This window comes from Diabrotica undecimpunctata, chromosome 3 (assembly GCF_040954645.1).
Source record: "Diabrotica undecimpunctata isolate CICGRU chromosome 3, icDiaUnde3, whole genome shotgun sequence".
In the NCBI taxonomy this organism is placed as follows: Eukaryota; Metazoa; Arthropoda; class Insecta; order Coleoptera; family Chrysomelidae; genus Diabrotica; species Diabrotica undecimpunctata.
Genome location: NC_092805.1, coordinates 92,004,327 through 92,022,461, shown reverse-complemented (window position 1 = coordinate 92,022,461; position 18,135 = coordinate 92,004,327). Strand labels below are relative to the sequence as shown.

Here is an 18,135-nt window from a genome sequence, read left to right as displayed (position 1 = left end):
GGTTGAACCGCGTCGATATCCATTAGGCCCAATGCCCCAACTTTAACGCTAAAGTTGGGGCCAGCAAAACATCATCTGCAGTTGGACCATTGGGTCTAGGAAACTGGAACGATCGGTGAGATACATTGGAGATTTTTGCGAAAGCAAATCAATTAGTAATAATGAACACCTGGTTTAAGCTACACCCAAGGAAACTGTCTTCTTCTTCTTCAAGTGCCCTCTCCGCTACGGAGATTGGCAATCATCATTGCTATTGCAAGGAAACTGTACACCTGGAAATCTCCACAGGGTTCTGTGGGAAGGATTGTAAGAAATCGGATTGATTACTAGTTAGTAAATAAGAGGTATAGGAACAGCTGTACATCTGTTAAAACATACCCGGGGGCAGACATAAATTCTGATCATGTACCAGTTGTAGGTAATTTCTAAGTCAGAATGAAGAAGGTTACGAGTAATTCGATGAAGAAGTATGATGTTAGACCACTTAATGATCCCAATGTTCGACTGAAGGTGAGTGAAAACCTTAATACAAAGGTGCTAAAATGCAGATATGCAGTAACTATAGAGGAAAGTCTGACCATCATACAAGAAACAGTGAGAGAAATAAAAGAACAACACCTGAAGAAAGATACAGAGAAGCGGAAATCGTGGATGACCAATGAAATACTTAAACTTATGGATCAAAGAAAAAAAACCAAGAAAATCTCCAAGAATATAAGAGAATAAGATATAATCGTCAAAAGAAAAATAAGAGAAGCCAAAGAGAAACAAAAAACAGATAATTTCAGATAATATATGATAACTTCAATGTTCATCGAAAGGTGAAAGAAATAGCTGAAAAGTTCCGAAAACGCAACGGCGGAAAAATAACAGATGATGAAGGCAATCTTGCCATAACCAAAGAGGATAAAAAGGAAGTATGGAAAGAATACTTGGAGAAATTTTTTCACGAACTTAGAACAATACAAGAAACCACCATTGAAAAAAATTCAGGTCCCAAAATCCTATTAGAAGAAATACCGACAGCCGAATAAAGGATGGAAAGGCACCGGGACTTGATGAAATTCCTGCAGAACTGCTGAAGCTATCAGATGCAGAACAAATAAAAATATTAACTGAAATATTTAATGAATAATACAAGGCAGGAAAAATACCAGTAGAATGGCTAATATCAGAGTTTGTACCATTGGCCAAAAAACCAAAGGCAAAAGTTTGTGAATACTATAGCACCATAAGCCTAATGAGCCATCTGCTGAAGCTGTTTTTAAAAGTCATCTACAAAAGAATTTACCGAAAATGCAAGGAACAAATTGCGCCCAATTAGTTTGGATTTGTGAACGCCGTTGGTACGAGGGAAGCTTTATTTGGCGTGCAGGTATTGTTTCAGAAATGTAGAGATGTCAGCTGTATTGTTTTTGCATGCCTGATTGTTACAAGAAGGCTTTCGATAAAGTCAGGCATGAGCAAATGATGGAAGTGCTGAAGGGGACAGGGAGACTTAAATAGCTAACCTGTATTGGAGTGGTGCTCCGAATAGATGGAGAATATACAGATCAGGTCAAAATCTTAAGAGGAGTGAGAGAAGAGTGCATAATTTAACCACTGATATTCAATCTGTACTCGGAGCACATTTTTGAAGAGGCTCTAAAAGATATTGATGAAGTCATCTCAATAAATGGAGTCAAGCTCAATAACCTGCGGTATACATGTGATACAGAGCGTTTTCCAATACCATAGAAGGGCTGCAAAACTTAATGAACAAAATAACGGAAACAAGTAGAACATATGGACTGGATATAAACACCAGCAAAACCAAGCTAATGATCAACAGCAAGGAAAACATAACTGGAGAAAATCTGTATGTGAACCAAATGAGAATTGAACGTGTCTCACAGTACAACTACTAGGGAACTATAATCAATGAGTCGTGGGACAATACCCAAGATATTAAATGTCGCATCGGAAAAGCAAAAAGTGCATTCTTGACTATGAGTTCTGTGTTCAAGAGCCATAACCTCACCCCAGAAACAAAAATAAGGCTCCTTAAATGTTATGTGTACTCAGTGCTTCTGTACGGAGTAGAAACGTGGACTTTGAAGGCGGAAACTCTATCAAAACTTCAGGCTTTTGAGCTATATTTATACAGTGGGATCCTGAAGATACCATGGATAGACAAAGTCACTAATGAAAAAGTACTGCGGAGGATGAACACAACCGCGGATTTGGTCAACATCGTGAATGATCGTAATCTGCAGTACTTGGAACATATATTGAGGAACCAGGGCAGATGCGAGCTACTTCAACGCATTTTGCAAGGTAAAATTGAATCTCCAACGTTCGGAACGGACAAACACCCTAAGAAGATCTCTTATTATTCGTCTGATTCCTTCTCTCCATTCTTATGCTGTCCTCTTTCCCTTCTTCTATTCCATGGATTATAGTTTAGGGCCTATTTTGGTCATCGTTCATCTTCCATTCACATTACATATCCTTACCATAAAAGTTGTTTGGATTCTATTGTATTTACGGTATTGTTAATTATTCCTGTTTTTCTTCTGATTTCTTCATTTTGGATGTGATCAAATCTGGATATCCGACATGGTCTTTTTAGATAGGTCCATACAGAATATGGATTACAACTTTGAGTCGTACTCTGTCAAATGCTTTCTTCGAGTCAATCAGACATAGATATGCTAGTCTATTATACTCTAGTGATTTCTCAGTAATTTGCTTTAAGACGAATATTGCATCTGTACACGATCTTCCAATGCAAAAAAGCTGTTGTTCATCTGCTAAACTTATCCTCTAATTCATTAGTTCTTATAAAATTATAGTTGTAAGTTTTAGGGTAATATTTAACAAGTTTATACCTATGTAGTTTTCTGGCTGTTTTTTATCTCCTTTTTTGCTCGTTTCCCATTCTTTGGATATTTTATTGTGTTCTATAATTTCATTAATTAATGTTCTTAATTGTTCTGTCGTTGCTGCTCCACAATATTTCAGTAATTCATTTGGTATCCTATCTTTATCTGCTGCTTTTCTGTTCTTCAGGTTTTAAAATATTTTCCGAACTTCCTGTACATTTATTTTCTTCATTTTCTTATATTCCATAGTTCTTCATTTGTGGTAATTTCTGGTGTTTTTGGTTTTAGCGTCGTTTGTTGTTCCTCTGCATAGAGCTTTTTTAGACAGTCAATCCATGTATCCTTTTCTATGTGTTTTGGATCTATTAGTTCCTTTACCTTCGTTCTTTGACCTTTTATGAAGCGCAATATTTCCTTTTGCAGACCATAAAAATCATGTTCCATTTCTTTCGAAAACCGTAGTCAAACTTGTATTGATATATATTTTTAGCTCTAACTAGTCGGTGGCAATTACCAGTTGTGAACTTGTTTTAAGATTTGTGACATCTTTTACAACATATTTGTGAGACGAAAGAATGAAGTCTATCTCGTTTTTTGTTGTTCCATTATGACAACCATGACACTGATTAAAGACAAGATATTATGTTAAGAATAGGTCCATCAACGTTTTTTCGGTAATATTCGTGTTAAAAGAAAGTCCGTATAAAAATTATCTACAAGGTCTGAAAAGACCAAATTGTTACTTCCGTAAGTCTCTAAAATCAATTGGATCTCCTAGGTTTTAGGACATACATACACGATATGATAAATTTGATGTCATAAGATTTTCAAAAATACATGTCCGATATGTCTGAATTTCAGAAGATCCACATACGTGTAAATTGTTAGTTTTCTGCAAGTTAAAACAGATGACTTACACAGAAAACAAAATAAAATTATAGCTAATAAATCAAAATATTAAACCTAAAATACATCTGTCTCAAATAAATAAAACACAAATGGATTAAATCGGTTAACTGTTTTTCGTGCTACGCTGTGTGTAGGCTAGTAATGGAATTTCTCTTAATTTTCAAAGGAGGACATATCAAAACCATATGTCTTCAAATTCTAATGATCTCTACTTATGTAAGCTAATTGATAATTCAAGTTAGAAGGTGTTTACAACAGCAAATAAAAAAAGACGTTTCCAAAATTTAAACTTTGTTTATATACAGTATAATAGTCTATCTCGAAAACACCGAGAGTAAGACAACCTCAATAAAGTTGGCAACACACAATAATGGATGTATTCCCCAAGGCGCTTTTGACCTTTGCCAACCCAACAAAGCTCATTAAAAAGGGAACTAACACCAATTCAACTCACATACATAACTTTTCAAACCAAAGTGAAACTTTTACACGAATATCATTTGCGGGCCACTCTGTACGCAAGTGAGCGGGGAGGCCGAGACAATTTTCAGGCCGTAATAGTCGATACAGCCTTGAAATGTGGGTCACCAGGATAAGTTGCAAGTTGCAGCCGGCGTGGCACAGGCCCCATCGTTCATTGGGGTTGAACGACCTTAGCTTACCCTCTCTCGGCGCTCCCCAGGGTGCACGAATTAAGGTAGAGGACCCAGGCACGGATTTCGGCGAAGTACTACCCCCCTTCGTGTAAAAAATTTTACAATAAACTAAACTAATTTTAAAAAACCACTGTATTTGTTACCAAAATTATTTAATCAATTAATGAGTTAAATATTTCATTACTTCCTTTATTCTATAGGAATAAAATGGGCAGGTTGCTTTTGTCCCATTAAACTATGTTTAAAAGTTTACCAAAAGTATTCCATGGGACCCTATTTATTTATAACAGTTTTTAAAGAAATTATAAAAAATACTTCTCGGCTTTGAAATAATTTTTTTTATACAATTTGAGGTGTTTTAAGACCAAAGGTATTCCAAAGATTTTTTTGTGAAATGCTTACTTTAAGCGAATGCAAATAAACAATAAAAAATGCGGAAAGAATAATTTTATCATTTTTGGAGGCCATTTTTAAATAGTTTTGACATCGAATTAAAAAAAAATATTAGATGGAAGTCTAAGTAAAGTGGTTTCAAAGATTGTAATTATATTTTGATTTTATATAGCAAAAGTAAATTTAAACAATCCATAAACAAATTGACATATCGTTGCGTTCCATATAGACGACTTGACTAACGTCCCAACTAATGTTCGAAACACTGAATTGTTTTATTCGAAAGAATATGATGCTACAACATTACAGTAAAAATTTTACATAAAGTTTACCAGGCGAACTTATTTATTTATAAAAATTTTTAAACAAATTTAAAAAATTCGATTTGAAACAATTTTTTTTGATAGTTCTGGTATGTTTAACCCTTATAATACCACGGGGTCCGCCAGGGGGAAAGTGTTTTTCTCCTAAAATTATTTTACTTAAAATTCTTAAAAAAATTAAGTTTTCCTAATAGGTTATTTTCTATGTTTAGCTGGAGCACATTTTGTGTAGCCTCCATAATTTTGCTAAAAAATTAAAGTCACACGTAATAACACGGGGGTTAACAGTGACCCCAATTATTATATACCATTTTGGCATATCTTTTCCATTTCTATTGCTTATTTTGATACGTTTTTAAAGCTTAAACATTTCTTGAGAGTGAAGTGTTCTGTCACATATTCTCTGCTAGTAAAACCTTAGTTTTCTTCTTCTTCTTTCAGTACCCTGTCCGATTATCGAACGTTGGCGATCATATTGGCAATAATAACTTTGTTTACGGCGGCTCTAAATAAATTAGCGGTGGTCTCTTGATACCATTCTCGATAATTTCGGAGCCAGGATGTTCTTCGCTGGCCTGGGCCTCTCCTTCCGGCGATCTTACCCTGTATTATGAGGTGTAGAAGGTTATACCTTCCTTATTTCCCCTAATTTTCGAGGTGTAGAAGATTATACCTTCCTTATTTTCCCTAAAACCTTACTATGTCCCCTAATTTCCAAGTGGGTCATAGAAAAACAGGTGTAATTCTATTTACTATAATTATTGAAAGTTCTGCGTTTAGACAATTCTTACTACGTTTGCTCATTCGTTTAGTAATAATGGCTGAAAGAAGTTCGGTTCACTTAGATGATGAAGGTGCGGAAAATATTTGATGATTATGGTGAAGTTGACGAGGATGAGACGATAGCAATGAAGAGGATTTTAATGAAATACACGAAAATATGACTCCGAAAATCGATCTAACGCACAATCTACATCTAATGTAGTGATAATGTCGACCAACAAAAAACTTTTACGTGTAAGTTTCTATCCATATTTTCAATGGCAAGATATAAAATATGTATATTGTACTACAGGTCAAAAAATAATCATTTTTTGCATCAAAAAGACGGACTTATAAGACATGCTAAACAAAATATTGACACATTTGTAGTAGTTTTTGCCTATTCTTAAGAGATAATATTGTAAACCACGTAAATGGGCGGAGGCATGGACGCTTACAGACACCACTATTAAAAAACTTGAAGCATTTGAGATGTGGCTTTATAGAAGAATGCTGAGAATATCATGGACAGCCAGGATCACGAACAAGGAAGTTCTAGAAAAAATGAAGAAGGAACCAGAGATTGTGTTTACGATCAAACGCATAAAATTGCAATATCTGGGACACGTTATGAGAAATCAGCACCGTTACTCCCTGCTGCAGTCTATATTGCAAGGTAAAGTCAAAGGTAAGCGAGGACCCGGTAGAAGGAGAATATCATGGCTGCGGAATAAGAACATGGTTTAAGAAAACCTCAACGGAGCTGTTTCGAGCCGCAGCGAGCAAGGTCATGATTGCCAATATGATTTCCAACATCCGAAACGGATAGGAACTAGAAGAAGAAGAAGATACTGTCCGAGTTGTTGACATCGAAGAGATTATTATATTAGGAATAGACGTAATGAATTTTCATGGATTTTAAGAACAGGGTAATCAAAGTTGGTAACGAGGAGGTAGTTTTTCCATCCATATGATGACAGTATTTTTCAAGCGGCCGTTAAAGAAGATACTGTTGTGCCTTCGAGAAGTGAAACAATTATAGTAGCGCGGCTGAAGGAAATTGTGGAAGAAGAGACACCTGTTATGATGGAGCCTTGGAACAATGACGAGGAAGTTGATCGAAGAATTATAATTGGAAAGGAATTGGTTGATTCTCATAAAGAAACTCCTGTAGGACTTAATTAATTGTCAACTACTACCCAGTGACTAGTAAAAAAGATTCAAAAGTAGGACCTGTGTACCCGTCACGTCCTTAATCCATCAGATGACAAAATTCGATAATGCTAACGTCAAATTCGACCAAATAATTGCAGTTGTTGGATAGTCTCTAAATCAGGCGGAGAAAGACAGGAACAACTATCGTTATCAAACATGAAATCGATACGAGTAATGCCAAACCAATTTGTATAACAGCTCGACGATTACCACAATTAACGAAAGAGGATTGTTTGGGAAAGAAAGAAATACGGGGTGATTTTTCACCAGCCAATGAATCTATCTGGTGGTACTGATCAAGAAGAAAGACGGAACTACGAGGTTATGTGTAAAGACCACAGCTTGTTGAAAAATGTTACCAGGTAAGCTAGTTATCCTCTGCCTCAGATGAACGACACGCTGGATACAATGGCTCCAAGGACTTAAAGTCTGGATATTGTCAGGTAGAAATGGATCCAGTAGATAAAGAAAAGACGGCCTTTACCACAGGATCTCCATCCATCCATCCATCCAATGGCGCTACAGCCCAAATCGGGCCTTGGCCTCCCTCAACAGGCTTCTCCAACCATCTCTATTTACCGCTGTTCTTTTCCATGAACGCGTTCCCAGGCAGTTCCTGGCATCCTCATCGACTTCATTTTCCCATCTCTTTTTAGGTCTTCCAACAGGTCTTTTTCCCTGCATTCTTGCATTTAATAATTTTCTGGGGATTCTATTCTCATGCATGCGGAACACGTGCCCTGCCCATCGTAATCTCTGCAGTTTAGTATGTTGTGCTAGAGTTGGTTCGCTATATTGCTCGTATATTTCTCTATTGTACCTAATTCGCCAGTTGTTGTTTTCACTTATTGGGCCCAGGATCCTACGTAATATTTTTCTTTCAAACACATCTAATGCATTGGCAGATTTCTGTGTCAACACCCATGTTTCGCAACCATAACTTACTATGGGCCTGATTATTGTTTTATAGACCCGGAGTTTTGTTTTCCGGTGTACGTCTCGCGATTTGAATATGTGGCCCATCGCGAAATAGGCTTTATTTGCCAGCACAAGCCTTCTATTTATTTCCGGTTCTTCTTCATTGCTTGCGACCAGATCCATTCCTAGGTATGTGAATCTATTTACATGTTCTATATCGTCAATAAAGTGTTGTTGCACCGGTCTATTTGATCTGGTTTGTATGAGTAGTCTTGTTTTATTTGTATTTATTGCTAGCCCTACTGCTTCTGCACTCTGTTTCAACTCAACGTAGGTTTCTTCCGCTGCATTCATTGTTCTGCTCATTATGTTTATGTCATCTGCGTATGCTGCTAATTGGGTAGACTTGTTTGTAAGTATGTTATTTCCGCTCACCGTCAACCGTCTAATTACATATTCCAGAACAAGATTAAAGAGCGTTGGAGCTAGTCCGTCGCCTTGTTTCAGTCCTTGCGTTATCGTAAACGCATCAGTGATCTGTCCCTGAATACATACCTGTGCTTCTGTTTCTGTCATTGTCATTTGCACTAGTCGTATTAATTTTGATGGTATGCCAAATTCTTTCAGTATATTAGGTAGAATTGTTCTATCTATTGAATCATAGGCTTGTTTAAAATCTACAAAGAGATTGTAAACGTCCATGTCATATTCCCATGCTTTGGCTAGTATTTGTTTAACTGTAAATAGTTGGTCAATGGTAGATCTATTTTGCCTAAACCCTGCTTGATATTCCCCGATGATTTTTTCCGTGAGAGGTTGTAGTCTTCGATTAATGATGTTTGTGAGTATTTTGTATCCCGAACAAAGTAAAGAGATGCCTCTATAATTCTGACACAACAGTTTGTCTCCTTTTTTATGAATAGGGCAGATTATACTTTTCTTCCATTGTTGGGGAATTTCTTCTTCTATCCATATCTCTCGTATTAGCTGGTACATCTGTTGTGTCAAATTCCTTCCTCCTTGCTTGAGTAGTTCTGCTGGTATTTTATCTATTCCCGGTGCTTTATGGCTTTTTTGTATGTGGATTGCCGTTTGGACCTCCTCTAGCGTTGGGGGTCTAGTTAATTCATTTTCTTCTCCATCTTTCCCCAGTTCTTGTTGTTGTACCTCCTGTCGTGCCTGCTGCTGCCACTGTTGTTGTAATGGTAGTTGTGTCCCTTTGTTTAGTAATTCCTTAAAATATGTCATCCAGGTTCTCTTAATTTCGTCCATATCGCTAATGATTTCACCTTTCTTATTTTTGCAGAGGCTAGTCCTCGGTTTGTATCCTTGTCTTAGATGTTTGATAAATTGGTATGCGCTACGTGTTTCGTTTTCCTTAAACTCTCTCTCTATGTTTAGTATCCGTTGGTTTTCATACTTTCTCTTTTTCTGCCTGCACAGTTTATCTGCTCTTCGTCTTTTGTTCTCATGTTCTGTTTTTCTCTCTCTAGTACGTCTGAGTATGTAATTCTTATGCGCTTCATTTCTTTCCTGTATAGCTTGTTTGCATTCTTCATCGAACCATGTTTCTTCTCTCCGTTGTGTCTTTGTTCCTAGGACTTCTTTCGCTGTGTTGAGTATGATACTGCTTATTGTGTTCCATTGGTTTACCACAGGATCTGGATTGTGATAATTCAATGGTATACCATTTGGACTCTGCAATGCTCTTTGAAAGGTTTATGGAAATTGTGTTGCAAGTTTATCTTGAAAAACGTCCATGGTGTATTTAGATGATAACATAATCGTCTTGGGAGTTACTTTTGAAGACCACCTGAAGAATTTAGAAGATGTTTTTAATCGACTTAAAGCTACCCAATTACTGGTAAATCCAAAAAAGTGCCATCTATTCCGAAGTAAAGTTAATTGTCTGGGTCATACAGTGAACAACTATATTCATTTAATCACAACACCAATATTAGGGTATCCGCTACTAGATAAACAGTTTATCTTAGATACAGATGCGAGTAATGTGGGGATTGGAGGATGCTGCTGAAGTCCTTAGAAATTTTAGTAGCGCTTTCAACACTCGAGCAAAATTATTGCGTCACAAAGAAGAGAACTTCTAGAAGTAGTGAAATCAGTAGAACACTTCTATCGATATCTTTATGAAAGGAAGTTTTTAATCCGAACCGACCATACCGCCATTAAGTGGTTAATGCAGTTTAAGAATACAGAGGGCCATCAGATAACCAGATGGATTAAACGACTCCAAGAATATGATTTCAAGTTGAAGCATCAATCCCGAAGAATGCTGATTCCCATTCTAGAAGACCGTGCCCGGCAGAGTGTTCTTAGTCTTCACAGTTTTACAGAAAATTTTAAAATGGAAACAAGAAAAACGTCGGCAAGAAATATCATACCTATGCTCAGTAGTTAAAAGGTATTGGGCCTAGTAGTACTTATTTATCATGGAAGTCGACTTGCTTAAACAAACACAGTCCGAGAGGGAAACACAGTTGATGGTTTCTAAGAGCAGCACCAAAGTACTTCGTCCGTTACACGAGAGTCCATCAGGAGATTATTTCGGGATAAAGTAAACCCTCTAGAGAATTCGAGAACGGTTTTATTGGATGAATAGTTCCGACGATGTAAAGGATTAGTGTAAGAAAGCTTATCAAAAAATAAAGGCTCCTATGAGATAATACAATGTTGGAAGTCCATTTAGTAGAATAGCTTTGGACATTGCCGGGCCATTTCCAGAAAGTGAAATTGGTTACAGATATATGTTAGTCGTGATGGATAACATTACGAAGTGGGTCGAGATCTACGCACTTCCAGGCCAAAGAGCTGCCACTATTGCAGATGTGTCAGTATATCAGCTGATTTGGGATGCCTTTGGAGATCTATAGTGACCGAGAAAAAAACTTTGATTTATTCTAGGGAATCTGCGAGAGGCTAGGCATGAAGAAAACAAAAAATACAGCCTATCACTCTCAATCAAATGGATTGGTAAAGCAAATAAATAAGACAGTTAGAAGGTATTTGGCAAAAATGATGGTCAATCACCAGCGAGACCACTGGGACCAATATCTTCCGTTTTTCTCAATAATCTACAGATTCACTGTTAATGAATTAACGGGCCAAACACCAGTAAAAGTCTTATTTGGACGAGAAATGCAACTACCTTGTGATCTGGAGTTTAGATGTCGACTAGGAGAAGGTGTAGTTGGTGAAGATTATGTGAACGAATTACGAAGATGAATGGACGATATACACGAGTTGGTACTTCCCATCTTCACATCGCTGAAGAAACGGTATAATACCTAAGCTGAAAAGAAATGTTATAAGAAGAATAATAACATCTGACCCTATAATCCAAAGTATCAAAAGAGTTGTTTTCCCAAGTTGGAGCAGTTCTGGATGGTTTGTACCTTACTAAGGATTAACGAGTTCATCTACCGAATAAGCAATATTCCGTGGAAAAAAACTATCATAGTACACCCTAATTGGCTGGCGCCCTTCAAAGGAGACCACAACGTAGATCAAGAAGTAGAAGTAAACCAAGTCTAAGAAGTACCTGACCTCACTTTTGAGTAATTGAGAGGCATGTGAAGGTATCTTCAAAGCAAGACATAGTTTTACCCTTAATAAAAGTAAAATCTACTCGCACTTCTAGATGACTATTCACTGGCTCATATCATTCCGGCCAGTATTAAAGACGCACAAGAACTGCCATCCAACTTTCAAAGGCACTTTGGTTCAGTTGCAGAACTTCAATGCCAACTACCAGCTTCCGGAAAATCTTAGAAAATTAACGATTAAACGTTACCTTTTCTATCTGGTAACCACTGCTCAAGATTAACTCCTAACCTACCAAGATGTATGGGAAACAAACTTCAATTGAAGGAATATCTCTTGGAGTCCAACGTGCAAAAATTAGCCATGCCAAATCTAGAATGCTGCCAATTTGATTGGAGTGTTGTTTGAAATATGGTGGAGGAAAGTGGAGGAAAGTCTCTTGCCACATCGGTAGTTAACCGATACCAGCATCCAGTTCCAATCCAAACAAGGTTACAGGAGGAACCATCTCTTAAGAAGAGGGCAAGGTTACACCAAGCCCTTGCTACGTTCCTGATCGAGCATATCACGTGAAGATTCGGTCCGCAGTTGTTCTAAGGCTGCCGAGAACATTCCAAGGAGTTCCGGAAGCGTGAGACAGAATAAATAAGAGAAATTTAGATTTTAAGGAGTCAGTCGAAAATATAAATTTTTACGATTTGATAAATAAATAGTGTTAAAAAGACTTTAAATAAATTAAAATAAATATATTTTTGTACTTTTAATCTATTTCTTTATTAACCAATTATTAATTAATTAATTAGTCCAGATGGCAGATCAACACAAAAATATGACCCCTCCGAGCTTGTAGATCAGTTCCTGTCAGATTTTAGGCGTATAGCCTAAAATATAATTGGCTGAGTTGTAATAGTAATAATAAAAATTTTAAATCATGGTTTTGACACCAATATATTTAACTATAATATACCAAAATGTTGACCAGTCGTAAAACGGAAAAACGATTGAGTGCTCTTCAAAAAGAAGAAAAACCGAATAATCAAACTAAAAACGAATTTTTTTTTTCATTGTCATGATGTCAAAAACTTTTTAACATGATAATAATTTATGTAATAATTTTTTCCGATAGTTTCAATTCGTTAAAAATGTTCTCTACGCTTCCTGTTACACCGTTGAATTCAAGCATTATTTATCAACATTAAAAAGAATAAAAAGTTGAAATGTCCCATTGGTCTATAAATCTAATTTAGAAGTTATCGAACTCACCTAACCATTTATGTTTTTATTAGCTTCCGTCTGAATCCCTTCCTGATCGAGCCCTACATCTTCTGTTGCCGTTCAACTTTGTTGGCTCAATTCTACGATTCGTGAGGTGGATATCGAGTGGGGAAAACGGAAAACACAACCATTAAAATTAAATTAGGTTAGGATTTGAAAATGGAACATCCTCATCTTTGGAGGTAAAGGGATTTGTGAGACGTGCAGACTGAAGCAGTACTGTACAGGTATTTCATGAAACAATAATTACAACTATGAAAGTTCGCAAGTTGTTTTGATCATATATTTTGTTCATTTATTAAAAGAGATTAGTGGAGAATTTAAAATATTAAAATAATTTAAGGAAATTAAAAAATATACCAGACTTTTGAGGGTAGAGGATAGTAATACTCGAACTCATCTTATTTGTTTTGTTCTGAAATTATTTTCTTCTTTCTCACAGAATATTTTATTTAAATTAAAAATATATGATAACGTAAAACGATAAAAATAATGATAACATTGTATTTCAAAAATTTTGAATCACAAAAAAAGAAAATCATCAGATCAGCATGCAAGCTGGGAAAGATAGGCAAATTGATACTGAACGGGAAGTGAAAATAGAACAGTTTTGTGAAACAGAAAGAACAGTTAGAATGATTTTGTTTCTTATCGAAGATTCTTGTCCTTTTTATTCATATATTATTTTATTAATTTATCTGACTTTATCGCTGTAAATAAGCCAACGAAACTCGCTACCAAAAGTAAAACTTTCATTGATTATTATGCGCTGAAACAGTAATCGGTGTAATGTTCATAAATGCTAATATTTTTTAGTCCAAATATTAGTTAGCATTCAATAATCAGTACCAACATATTAAGAAGTAATGTCAAAACTGATTATTTTAAGAATACCGGAATTTCTATCTATATTCCGGTTTTTTTATGCGTAGGGTATACTTGCCCAGTACCGGACGGCGGACACTGCCCAGTACTGGACAGAGTATGTTTTCGATAAAGTCCGCTAGATATTAGGGGTATGCATTTTAGCGGTAAAAGCTCTATACCACTTGCAGGTTCACTGTGCAGGCGTCGGTCATTTCGTGCCAGGTTTATAATGACAGTTAGTGAGGAATATATTTTTGTCGCGTTGACGGCTTACTGACCTAAATTGGAAGCTTCTAAATTGTGATACCTGATAAATAGATTTTATTTTCATATAGTTTGTGTTAATGTTACTTACATAGCCAATGCATAGGAGTAATTAATATTTAATTATAAACATTAGTTTGTAAGGAAAACATTAAATTATCTCCCTACCACGTTTTCTCAGTATCGGACAGTCATTAATTGCCCTGTACCGGACACTAAATATTGTGTGCTAGCTCACTAATTCTTTTTTTTTTTTTTAAGTACATTGAACACGATGCCTAAAGAGAGAAAAAGGGTGTGTGGTCAGAAGACTTGATAAAAATTGCCAGTTTTTAAGATTTGGAGTTAGCTGAGTACTTAAAACTTCCGCAACAGTTAAATAAAGAAAAAAGATTGCAGAAGACAAGTTTTATTATGAATTTTTGGGCCGCCACCCCCAACTTTCGTAGCGAAAACCAGTCAGCAAGTATGTATAGTGAACATACAGTATAGTACTTGCAAGCACTCTTGACCATGAAGCTGCGCGAAGGCGGAGTCAAAATTCACGTAAAGGCAGAAAGATTCTATTGTAAGTGGAATTATACTAACCAAACTAAAACGTTCTACCGTCGACTGCAACCTCGAAATTGTCGAAATAATTACAGTGTTGGACTGAGTAATAAATAAAAAATTGCACGGTGCATAACAAAAATTATTTTTATCTGCATTTCGTTTATATTTTCAATGATTTTTGTTCAATTTTTTTTAAAAACTGGCTTTAATTTGTTATTTTAAACTTAACTTTCGATATTAAACGTGAAAAAAGCCCTATTATTTATTGCAAAATTATTGTTTAAAGGTTTATATTTTCAATTTCTTATTTTGAGTTGAGACATATAACTAATATTATGGGATGAATAACTAATATACATTTAATTTAATAATTTATTTTTAAAATGTCTAAACAGTTGTATCTACTTAAAAATTATTTACAAATTAACTAATTTTTGTATTGATTTATAATGGTATTTAGGACGGTAAATTAAATAATATTCAAATAAGAGTCCAACGGATAATTTGATTGAGTCATAATGATCATTTGTTTACTGATTTGTTGAATGCTAATGATTGATTGATAATTTGTTTGGAATTCTCCATACGTCATAACTACTAGAAATCAGAGATTACTAGGAATTGCAATGAAGTTAGATAACAACAATTAGATACAATAGAACAATAATTAGGTTCTACCTACCTATACATGGATTTCCTTTTAGTAATTAGTTGGATTCAGTTATATACCTGAATTCCTCGAAAGGTTTAGACAATATATACACAAAACCCTCAAAATTAACACACCATTTTAAAAATTGGACATTTTTTATGTCTGTTTTAATTGAAACTTTAAATAATAAAGTAACTAATTTTTACAAAAAAACCAGTCACTTTGTGACTGTTAATAATTTGACATTTATTAAATTGTTAATTTATCATAGCCCACTTTAGGCTTGTTTATTAAACTAAGCAGAAAATAAGGATTTATTGACAAACAACATGGCTAGTTGTGAAAGGACCTAACTTTGTTATTTTTGAATATAAGTGAATCAATAAAAAAAAATGTTAAGAAAACCTAAGGCTATAGTTGGGTTTTAATTTTAGTATTTTACAAATGCTAGAATATTCCACAGGGTGTTGAAAACTTTAAGAAAAAAACACAGTATGATTGGTACACTCGGTATACAATGACGATTTACCTCTCCAGCAACAATATTATTACAGCACTATTGTTAAAGTATAAGGCTATAATCATTCTATAACATATTAAAAAAATCCACATTAAAACCAATCTCCACATTAAGAAAAATCTCCACATTAAAAAAATGACATAAATCGGACAACAGGTTTAGTAAATACGAGACATCACAATGTAACATTTTTAAGGCAATGCGTTAATTTTAATAATAAATAATCTAATAAACAAGTTTTGAAATAAAATTTTAAGGGATATAGATAGATTGTTGAGTGAGTATGATGATACAGAAATATAAGTTATATTAAATATAAGTAAAAAATCTTACCCAAAGTCACTGTTCACACGCGTTATAGTCACGTAAGAGTATGTAGTTCTCGTAAGAGTTTTAATTGTCTATAGATTCTTCTAAAAGTTCACATCCTAGGTCACCTTCATCATCGTCAGTGTCTGACCACGAACTATCAGAATCATCTTCGCCAACGTGTATAATTAGTTCAGCCACGTCATCTATTAAGTGTTCTTTTTTAAGGTATTCCTGTTCTACTTCAATGACGTGTTCACATGTATTCTTCCACACATCTGCTCCGAGATTGTTGAATTTTTCTTCCGCTATTTGCCTAACGTCGGACATTTTAAACGACACATTCTTTGAAGCCACATGATTTTTAACTACTGCCCAAATTTTTTCAATAGGATTTAGTTCAGGGTGATATGGAGGAAGACGTAATACAATGTGTCCTTGTTTCGCCATTATAGTGTCTACTACATATTGTTTATGTGCTGGTTTATTCAATTTAATTTTTGCATAAAGTTCTGGTTTTGTATCAGTCACTGCAAAATAAATGCATCTTTCTGTTAGCCATCGCTGCATGTCCTTTTTTTCCATGAAGATGTAGGGGCAACTTCACAGGCTACGTTATGATAGGATGCGTTGTCCAATACAAGCACGGTTTTCTGCTGCAAGTTGGGAATTAACTTTTCTTGAAGCCATTTTATGTTATAAAGTTTTCGTGGTTCATATCATTATGATAATCTCCAGTACGCTGACCAGATTTGAAAATTAGAAGGCCATTTGGAACGAAACTTGAAAAAAGCAGGATAGTAAAATCACGTCGGGAGAGACTGGCAGAAATAGAAATATAGCTGTGCTACTATCTATTAACGTGACAGGTAATGTATTTATATATATATTATTTACAGACCGATTGCTGATACTATAAATTATATATATATATATATATATATATATATATATATATATATATATATATATATTCATCTCGAAGTTCGTACAGCATCTGCCGCTTCTCGCATTTCGACCGCCATAGTTTTCTTTCCATCCATTTGTCTTCTTTGATGGCTCAAATCTCTCAAAATCTCTCATTATGTACCGTACATTTTCTTCTCAGGAAACTGAAGGCCTTCCTCTTCTTCTTCTTTGTTGTGGTATGTAATTTAAAGCTTTCTTTGGCCAGCTATCTTCATTCATTCGCTTCACGTGACCATACCACACTAGTTGTCTTGTTTCAATTCTGTCTACACTGGAATATACAGTATTTGTCCTCCTAATATTTTCATTCCTGATATGATCTTTTTTGGATACACCACACGTTCTCCTTAGAAAATCCATTTCTACTACTTCTATTCTTTTTCTATCTTTTTTCGTGATCTGCCAAACTTCTGCCCCATAAGTCATAATAGGCTCTACCAAGGTTCGATAGATTGTCAATTTTGTTTTTTGTCTAATATCCTTAGACCATAGTAGAAAGTTTATTGGCAGAATTAGCAATACCACATAAGCTGATTAGACTCATTAAAGCCACAATGGATGAAACTCAGGCATGTGTACGAATACAAAACAACCGGACAGACTTTTTCAAAATCTCGCAGGGACTAAAGCAGGGAGATGGGCTGGCACCAACATTGTTTAACCTGGCACTGGAGTATGCGGTTAGGCAAATGCAAACTGGACGAGAAAACCTACTGACCAATAAAACGGTTCAACTGGCTGCCTACGCCGATGATATTAATATTATGAGTAGAACATCAACAGGAGCACAGGAAGCATACGCAGAGTTAAAAACACAAACGAAAAGGCTAGGTCTGGAAATTAACACAGAAAAAACAAAAATAATGGTACAGACGAGAAGAAATATAATCCCACAAAACATTATGCATGAAGATGACATTGAAACGGTTGGAAAGTTTACATACCTGGGAGTAGAAATATATGCCGATGGAGCAGAGGATGGAGAAATACGAAAAAGGATAACGCAGGCAAACAAAGCTTATTTTGCCCTCTCCCATATATTTCGGTCTAAAAGTGTCCACCGAAATACAAAGATGAGAATCTATAAAACTTTAATTCGGCCAATAGCATGTTATGGCAGCGAAGC

At 35.4% G+C, this 18,135-nt stretch overlaps 1 protein-coding gene across 1 annotated transcript; it reads left to right on the top strand.

Annotated features, from left to right (window-relative positions):
• Positions 1 to 435: 435 nt before the first annotated feature.
• Positions 436 to 11,283, top strand: LOC140435955 (uncharacterized). The gene is made up of 2 exons (XM_072524666.1): positions 436 to 510; positions 10,963 to 11,283. The coding sequence occupies exons 1-2, from the start codon at positions 436 to 438 to the stop codon at positions 11,281 to 11,283; spliced, it is 396 nt and encodes a 131-aa protein (XP_072380767.1).
• The last annotated feature ends 6,852 nt before the right edge of the window (positions 11,284 to 18,135 follow it).